General features: G+C 40.4%; 1 protein-coding gene across 2 annotated transcripts in view; it reads right to left on the reverse strand.

Annotated features, from left to right (window-relative positions):
* Positions 1 to 2,003: 2,003 nt before the first annotated feature.
* Positions 2,004 to 9,376, reverse strand: part of LOC102428309 (24-hydroxycholesterol 7-alpha-hydroxylase) — a 67,676-nt gene continuing 60,303 nt past the window's right edge. For both annotated transcript variants that reach the window (XM_023763341.1, XM_006099700.3), the window contains 2 exons: positions 7,194 to 7,281; positions 2,004 to 3,786 (listed from right to left, as the gene is read on the reverse strand). In XM_023763341.1, the coding sequence (XP_023619109.1) occupies positions 3,715 to 3,786; positions 7,194 to 7,281 (160 nt within the window). In that variant the 3' untranslated portion in view covers positions 2,004 to 3,714. The remainder of the gene's footprint in view (positions 3,787 to 7,193; positions 7,282 to 9,376) is intronic.

A 9,376-nucleotide genomic window follows, 5' to 3' on the forward strand; every position in this document is an offset into this window, starting at 1 on the left:
GCTAAAGGCATAAAAAAGAAGAGGACTTCATTTCTGAGATTGTGCAGGTTGCCTGGTTTCTGCTGTGGCAGCAAACATCAGTGTCTCTTGCTCAAACCATGAGCAATGCATTGTGGGAAAGGACTCTTCTCCTCTCTGATGGCCAGGGACTCAGGCTGATGAGAGCTCTGCTTTCTTGTGGTTGCAGAGCTCCCCTGTCACAATGTCAGGGGAAGAGGAAAAGAAAGTGTCTATCCCTATGCCTGTGTTTGGAACTGACACATCATTTCTACCTATAGCCCATTGGCCAAACTGGCCCCATGACCCTGAGTAACTGTCAAGGCACAGGGGAATTCGGGGGAGCATTTAACACTCAGAGGGCAGTGGATGTCTCCACAACACAGAGCTTGTCTAGTCCAGTGTTTTTCAAATTGTGCCTCTTTGACCCTTGGGCTCTGCAGAGGTGTATAACCAATTCTGTGGATAATGATGTGCAGTCAACTAAATGTTGAGTCAAATTGATCATCTTTTATTTGCTTTTTTTTTTATTGGGGGATCTACAAATGAATAGGTCGTGGAAAGAAATGTTTTGTTGCCAAAATAAATCAGAAATTTACTCATTTGTTCCATTGTTTGCCTTCAAAGAACGGTTCAGTTACACCGTCGCACTCAGAGGGTTGTTTCACTAGTCACTGAACATCCTTCAAGGGCACATAACATGACATTTCTCCTGCTTGGATTTCAGCCTCTTAAGCAGTAAAGTCAGGATGTTATCTCCACTTACCTACATATTTCTAAACATGCTCATCTTTCACAGCAACAACGATAAAATCTAAGGAGCATGTGCATGAATTGTGAGGCAAACTAGCTATGTGATCTCCAGTAAGTCACCCAGCCTCTCTGAGCTCCACTTTTCTCATTTATAAAAATGGGGATAATAGTAGAAACAAGCCTATGCTTTGTACTGTTGTCAGAATAAAATAAGTGGGTGGATGAAATGGGCTTAGCAAGTTCTAGGCACATAGTCATTGCTCGAGTGATCAAAGGTCATAGTGGTGGTTTCTAGAAAGTGGTAGGCATTTTATCAAGAAAACAAATCATTTACACATAAAATTGTACTCCTGCCAGTAATAACCGATAGCCATTTATTAAAATGGCAAGAAATAAGACTGTAAAATGAACAAAACCCTAATAAGTTTTAAAAATCTATCCAAGCCCAGTAGTTAATGGAGACAGATGGAAACATTTATCCTATACACCTTTTTGAAACAAAGGACATTGTGCTAAGGAAAGCCAGGTGTCCTGGTCCACTCCCATCTGCAGGCTCCAGGCTGCTTCACTAAGTCTGGGGTCCCCCGTGCACAGTGCTCAGTTGCACTTCATTTGTGAGTGCTGTCCAGCGTCTTCCACTGGAGCCAAATACATAGCCAGAACTCTACTAGAAAGGAAAACCAGGGCGCAGGATTACTTCCGGCTATGGTCTGAATGTCTGCGTCCCTGCCCCCCCCCCAATTCATGTTGAAATACTAATCCCCAAAGTTGATGGTATTAGGGGTAGGGCCTTTGGGGGGTAATTAGGTCACGAGGATGGAGGTAACCTAAGGAGCATCAGGTGGAGGAGGATGTGGAGGCAGAAGAAAGCTGGTAGTCAGCTGGGGAACGAGGCTCCCTGTGACGCTGAAAAGTAAGTGTTCTGGGAATAAATGAGAGAATGAGGAGGGTAGAAGGCTCTGGCCAGAGATAGACTGTCTTGATTTAAAACCTCAGAGGACAAGCAGTTATGGGTGGAGTGACAAGTTTTAGTGCGGGTATGTGCGGGGTGACTGCAGAGCTGGTTAGGTGAAGAGAATGGGATTCTGAATGTGGTTTTGATCATATTTTAACACAATGTGAGATCATCTAGATGCAGAACATCCCTGTGGAGGTAGCCAGTGTGGCACATGTGATAAAAAAAACACACCAAAAAACCCCAAAAAAACACCAACTCTCCTTTTCCTTGTTCCAAGGAAAGAAATGGACACAGATTATAACTTCATTTTTATTTGGTAGCAGGAACAAAAGAGTTCAGCATTTACTGACAGAACTGCGGAATTAAATGGTGGTGCATTCTTTTTTTAAAGTGCATAAACTTGACAGCTAACATTCATCCTGATCGAGCAATAATGAACTAAACACTAGCCCTGAGTGGTTGCAAATTCAGCTGAAGTGTGTATCATTTGCAAATGCAGTGTTTCACTGTGAGCCTTCCCTGAGAACACACCTGGCATCTTTAGAGGAATTTGCCAGATTAGTCTGCAACTCTCAAATCTGCTGGGGACTTCTACATTTTCCTCAGCCCCTTCGGTCTCCAGACCCCTGAGCCTGCTAAGCTGAGTTACAAGCTGCTAGCTAAGCTTTAAAATCACTGTATTAGTCTGGAAGAGCTAATATACTCCGAGTACTTAGCTTTCTCCTAGGGAGTCATCTGCTCCTTGGTAGGAAACAGATGACTAAGCAATCATTATCAACGCCATGAGATAATTCTAGCACAGGGAGCAAATAATCCAGAGGATGGCATGCACTACAAAGCTTACTTACTGTGAAATGAAAAAGGCAAGCAGCTTTTTATTGAATATTAAAGGACAAATCATGACATCACTGACCACTCTGCTATTATTGTCATATTTTCTCCTGAAGATGACAGAATTTCTTTCCTGGATTTCATAGAAAACACTTCAGGCATAAGTCTCAAGTAATGGAGCCAAATGTTATCTGCCTTGACACATCATTATATTTGTGTTTCCATACATTAGCAAAAATAGTATCTTAAACTGTGATTACAGACAAGTTGAGTCAAGAGTGCTTTCACCTTAATTGAAATACATACAAATCAATACATCAATCTACATACATTTATTAAATGTCTTATAGGGAAGGTGCTGTCCCAGGTGTAGTTGAGTGTAGAAATGAGTGTAAGACATAATTCCTATCTTCACAGGTCTTAGAAAGCTTTCATTTTATTTTTACTTTTTAAACAATATGTTTTTATGATTTTAGAGAGAAGAGGGAGAAGAGAGATAGAAACATTGATGAGAGAGAAACATTGATCAGCTGCCTCCTATATACTCCTACCAAGGATCAAGCCTGCAACTCAGGCATATGCCTTAATAGGGAATCAAACCGGTGACCTCCTGGTGCATGGGATGATGCTAAACTGAGCCACACCGGCTGGGCTATTCATACTTTTAGCATCAGACATGTTCACAATAAAGAATTATATTAATAGAGCTTGATAATTCCAATTGCTAGTTAAGAATCATATTAAGAAAAATACACATTTCCAGAAATCATTATTTAATGTTTTTGATGCTAGCCTTTCTCAACACAGAAATTTAAGTATGTTGCCTTCAGGGTGAATTAATGTACTCAGATTTTCATTCAAATGGCGTTATTACTATTTAAGGTTCTAATACAGTTTTTCATAAACCAAATTCCAACTTCTTAAGAAATGCCTCTTCTTCTTGATCATTTCAACATTTTCTGTAAACCACGTATTCGGGTCTTCATATCAGTGAGTGATGTCAGATTCTTGGTCTACTCTTGAGGTCGCAGACACAGGCACCATTTGGACATTTTCTTGAACTAAATACGAAAGCAAAGGTTCAGCAGCACGTTTTAGTCGAGCTCAGGTCTCGATGCTGCCAGGCCCGTGGGTCACCCTCCAGAAGGCCCGGTCCTCCTTGGCCCCAGAAGATGTCACTTTCTTTGTGTATATTCAATTCGGCATAGTCCTTCTGGCTGCTGGACACCCACCAAATGGAGAGAACTCTAAGAGCAGAAATGTGGAGATTAAGAGACAGACAAAACCAATAGTTTTAGACCTACAGTTTATTCACTTATAATTATCCCTAAAAGATCCAGAATTTACATTTAGAAGATTGGAAGTGTTTGCTTGATGAGTCTTATCGATTTGAGCCTTCCACTCAAGGGACAGAAAAGAAGGCAATCCCTTCTCCTAATGGCCATCCCATCAGTTTCACCAGCTACCCTCCCTTCACTTTGTCTGGCTAAACAGGATACCACAAACAAGACTCTTTCTACATTTCTGGCCCCTAACCGGGATACCTGACTTACAATCTCTGGGTGAGATCTCTATGCCATGTAATAGAAGTTTAAAAAGCAAGGAAGCCTTTTTTAAAGGATGACACCCAACTGAGCAGGTATGGCTCAGTTAGTATTTAGTTCAATAAGTCTAGCAGGTATGGCTCAGTTGGTTGGGTGTCATCCTGTGCATCTAAAAGTTGCTGGTTTGATTCCTGGTGAGGGCACGTGGCCCAATTTCGGGCTCTATCCCTGGTAGGGAGTGAGCAGGAGGCAGTGGATCCATGTTTCATTCTCCTATTGATGTTCCTCTCTCTTTCTTTCTTCCTTCCTTTCTCTCTAAAAATCAATATAAAATCTTAAAAATAAAATAAAATAAAATAAAATAAAAAGCAAACGAGGTGTTGGTGGTATGAATGAATCACTTATTACAGTAGACCAAAGGTCCTAACTTCCAAAAGGATATTTTGTGGATTCCAAATGTTCTGATTTCTTTCTCTCTAGTTATGAACAAGGAATAAATGTGTATGGAGATGAGAGGTGGTCAGTTTATTGCAAATAATACAGAGGTTGCTGTGGGTTGGAAGCTTGAAAAAGAAAAGCTACCTCTTCTGCCAGCTGTGAGAGTTGAGGGGAAGAGGAGAAGTGAGGCAAGAGGAGATGGATCCAATTTAAGTCATTAGTCTACCGTCAAGTGTGAGAGCAACATGGCCCGGAATGGGCTCCTTAGCCAGGAGCCTCTCAGGGGAGTTGAGAGGATGAGTGCAGGGTTTCTGTGGATCCTGTGAAATTGCAGACACAATTCTGTGTGTATGAAGAGGAGTGTGTTTTTCTAGAACGGGAATCCAGAGGTTTTATGAGATTTCCTATGGAGACGACTCCTCCCCACCCCCACCCCGCCCAGCCAAAAGGTATAAGAGAATAAAATCAACCGAGCAAACAAAACCCCACTGTATTAGTACAAATGTGCTTGCTTTTGCTATCCAACCATGGACTCTGGAGAGCTTTGTGTTTCCTTATTGTTTGGTTTTTAATGGGAGAGAATGGAAATTCAATGAATTTCTTAAGATCTTCTGAGGTAAAATAAAACAATGGGCTGTTGTAAAATTAATCTGGAGATTCTAGCATTTGATTTTTGCTATTATGACAAGCATATTCCTTTTCAAGTCCAGTGGTCTCTCTGCACGTGACAGAATGTTCAGAACATGCCCCGGCAACCATCCTCTCCCACGTCCTACAAGAACATGGACATTTGAAGGTCATTTCCTGCGGTTCTTTGATCACCTCATTTTACAACTTAGTAACACAGGCCCAATAATTACATAATTTCCATTGATCTTTCTCTTTCTAGAATAAGAATTTATGAAATAGAATGCCCTGTGAGATCATGAGAATTCACTTAGACCTGTACTTTTGACAAACTGAGATAGCATGTCTTTTAAAAAAAAGTTCTTAGTAGTATCAACACAGAACTAGGATGTATGTAAAATAATATAATAAATACAACTAACAGGATTTTTAGCTAGGAAGGAAGTGCTGGGAATATCTTGCCTGGGGATCTGGTCACAATGACTGATCTCCAGCTTTGGGGTCATGTGACTCTGATGAAGGTTATCCTTCTGATCTGAAAAGGAGTTTCTGTTTCTTGCTGGTGGGGAAATAGTTGACATCTGGGCAAAAATGTGACATCTAACTCGGGGACCAGGGACCAGGATGTGGTGCCTGTATAGCCAGGCCCTGATCTTCATTTTGCTAAAAACAAACAAACAAACCCCAAACCCTGTCCTCAGCTGAGAACCTGTGTGAAGGGTATTTGACTCCCGTTTCGTTGTAGGATTCTGAGAGCTCCTCATGACTGATAGTTACTTGTTCTCAAAATAGAACCGCAAAAGAAATTAGGGGAAAGTGCTGAAAGGTGCACTTTTGTGAGTAATACAATATTGTCTGTGTCACTTATGCACTTACATAATTTCTACTGAAATGTCACCCAAGGGTTTTATTTATCCCTCCATAGATTAGCCTCATTATATCAAGCTTAAACCAAAGCACAAAATGCTATGTGAATAGCCCTTCGAGTGCACCTTCAGTTTAAATAGCACCTTTTATCCAGAATTTTCAAAATGACTTCCAAACTTTAGGAATTAAATTGCATTTCCCCTTGGACAGTGGTCCTCAACGTGTGGTATCCAGACCAGCAGCATCAGCAGGACCAGGACTTGTTAGAATTGCAAATTCTTGAGCTTCTCCCCAGACACACTGGATCAGAAAATCTAGGAGTGGGACCTGTATTCTGTATTCTAACAAAGCCCCCAGGTGATTCTGATGCTCCCATCAGTTTGAGAGCTGTTGGCCTAGGAAACAGAACTATAGAAAATGATGGGAACATTCAATGGTCAGAGGTTGGAAAGGTCATGGCCTTTTCACTTTTGTCCACTGTTTTTACATTGGGTTCATTTTCTTCCATAAATGGATCAAGGGCTACAACCTGCCTCCAAAACTGATGGTTCACTTTTGAACCCACAGACATATCTTTCTAGGGAAACAAGCCCAATATCAAGGCCGTGTTTATCTAACGCAGGAAAAGGGGTTACCATTGGTAAATTCATTGAAGAGGGCCCAACACTAGGTGGTGGAAATACTGCTATTGGGTCCTGGTCTTGTGACGATGGAGTACATAGATTAGATGCAGAATTAAGGGAGTATCTTCTTAGTTTGGTTCAATGTTAGACACCTGTTAAGATCAGGTCTAAGAGAGGGAATGAGTAGCTCATCTCTACTAATTAAAACCAAGGGGTGACAACATAAACTGATGAACAAAGTAGATCCAGAGACATAGAAGTATGGACCAGACTGATGAATCTCAGAGGGAAGGTGGGGGTGGGTGGATGGGTGGGAAAAGATTAATGAAAGAACTTGTACACATATACTAGTATATGCATAACCCATGGACACAGACAATAGTGTGGTGAAGGCCTGAGTATGGGCTAGAAAGGGTTAATGGGAGGAAAATGGTGACATCTCTAATACTTTCAATAATAACAATTTTTAAAAAGATAAACAAAAAATAAAACCCAGGGGTGAGAGTTCATATCGAATTTAAAAGCCATACTATTCAAAATTCTGAAAATACTCACCTGTTTTGGCAATGGGTCCAGAAGACGGCAGTCATAATAATAAAATAATAAAATAATACACATTTCAATCTCTAACATAGCAAGCCATCTGAAAGAAAAATATAAAATTGTTACTTGGTTATGAAAAGTGCGTAAGTATTCTCTACCAAAGAGAATATCTAGAAAGTACACATATTTCAGAGCAAATATGCTCTTCTTTGCAATATAAACTTTTACTATTAAAAGGATAAAGGAAGACCTTACTCTTTTCTTTCACAGGCATGCCTCATTTTATTGTGCTCCACTTTACTGCATTTCACAGATGTTGTGATTTTACCAATTGAAGGCAAGATCTCCAGCAAAAAAGATTATGATTATGCTCATTTATGGAATATAATGAACAACATAAACTGATGAACAAAAACAGATCCAGAGACAGAGAAGCATTGATCAAACCATCAAACCTCAGAGGGAAGGTAGGGGAGAGTGGGGGTAAGGGGGAGAGATCAACCAAAGGACTTGTATGCATTCATATAAACCTAACCAATGGACACAGACAACAGGGGGGTGAGGGCATGAGGGGGAGGGGGAATGGGGGGATAAGGACATATATATAATATCTTAATCAATAAAGAAATTTAAAAAAAAAGAAAAAAAGATTATGAGTCACATTATTGGGGAGGTCTGGCACTGAAGTGTGCCTGTATAAAACTTTCTACTCAGTGAGGTAGTTGGGATGATGAAATTGCTTAAAAATGTATGTAACAAGCTTAGCCAGTACTTATTAAATGAAAGCCTGGGTCTCTTTCTAAGTTTAGATCTGTGCTTTCCAATATGGTAACCATTAGCCACATGTGGCTATTTAAATTTAAATAAACAAAAAAATTTTTCGGTTCCTCAGTGCACTAGCCATATTTCAAGTGTTCAATAACCATAGGTGGCTACTGGCTACTGTATTGGACAGTATGTAATTAGAACATTTTCATGATCACAGAAAATTCTATTGGACAGTCTTGTCGATCTAGACCCTTATAACCCACTGAAATTTATTGCCTAAATGTTCTATAGGCACCTCAAGTTCCCCAAAAGTTATGTACAAATACTACTGTATTCGTTTACTGTCTACTTTATAAGACACATACAAATAGAAATTAAAAAGCAGAAAAATGTAAATGGAATTCTGCTTTTTTTTTCTTTTACTCCAGTGGGTTGTCTTGAATTCTTCAAAGGGTATTCAAACTCTTTTAGAGGTCATAGCCTTTAATGAATACTATTAGCCCAAGAGGTTGGAAAACTGGAAGTCATCATCGATTCAATCCTCTCCATCACCCTCCATATCCAATTAGGCACTGAGGCCATTTTCTGTATCTTCTAAATAATACCCCAATCCCTCTCCTATCCCTCTGTCTCCAGTCCCTCCACTTCTCCTTCAGTGTGGTACTTCATTTATTTCCTGGATCAGATTTTTACTGAGTCAGTTTAGCTTCCAGATTGGTCTCTCTGCTTTCAGTTTCACTTCCCTACACTCTAGTACTGGAGTGAACTTCCTAAATCATAAATCGATCATTCTACACACACACACACACACACACACACACACACACACACACACACACACCAAGAGAGAGAAAGAGAGATGCTTCCTATTTTCCTCCAAATGCTATAGGAGAACACAGCCAGTTCTTAAAGATCTGCTGTTTCCCCAATAGCTTCTCTTTGAAACCTATACTCTTGCTAAACTGTATATGTGATGGTCCCTGAATGGCGATGCTCTCTTTTTCAAGCTCTTTCCCTGTCTGAGGCTCAATACCCTTGGGAGGAAGTCCCTGATCACTTGCCTCTGGGCTGAGGTGCCCTTCCTCTGCACTTCCATGACTCACTGTGCACATCTCAGTCAGAGCATCTATGGCACTGAATTGCAACTATTAGTTATTTCTCTCCTGGAGGAAGAATTGTATTACTGGGCCTTCGCACAGTGCATAGCACAGTACTGGTGCCTAATAATGTTTACTGAATACATGAATAGATGGTGGAAGGTGATGCCTTTTATAAAGCAGATTCAATTTCCTGACCTTTTCAACCTTCTCTGTTCTGTGGAAGTGACACATCCATCAACTAACGTCTTTACCCTACATCTACTATATCTACATATACAGTATCTCTGATGTTCTCTTATAGACTACATCTCACAAAAAGCAGGTCAT

This window comes from Myotis lucifugus, unplaced genomic scaffold, assembly GCF_000147115.1.
Source record: "Myotis lucifugus unplaced genomic scaffold, Myoluc2.0 scaffold_281, whole genome shotgun sequence".
In the NCBI taxonomy this organism is placed as follows: domain Eukaryota; kingdom Metazoa; phylum Chordata; class Mammalia; order Chiroptera; family Vespertilionidae; genus Myotis; species Myotis lucifugus.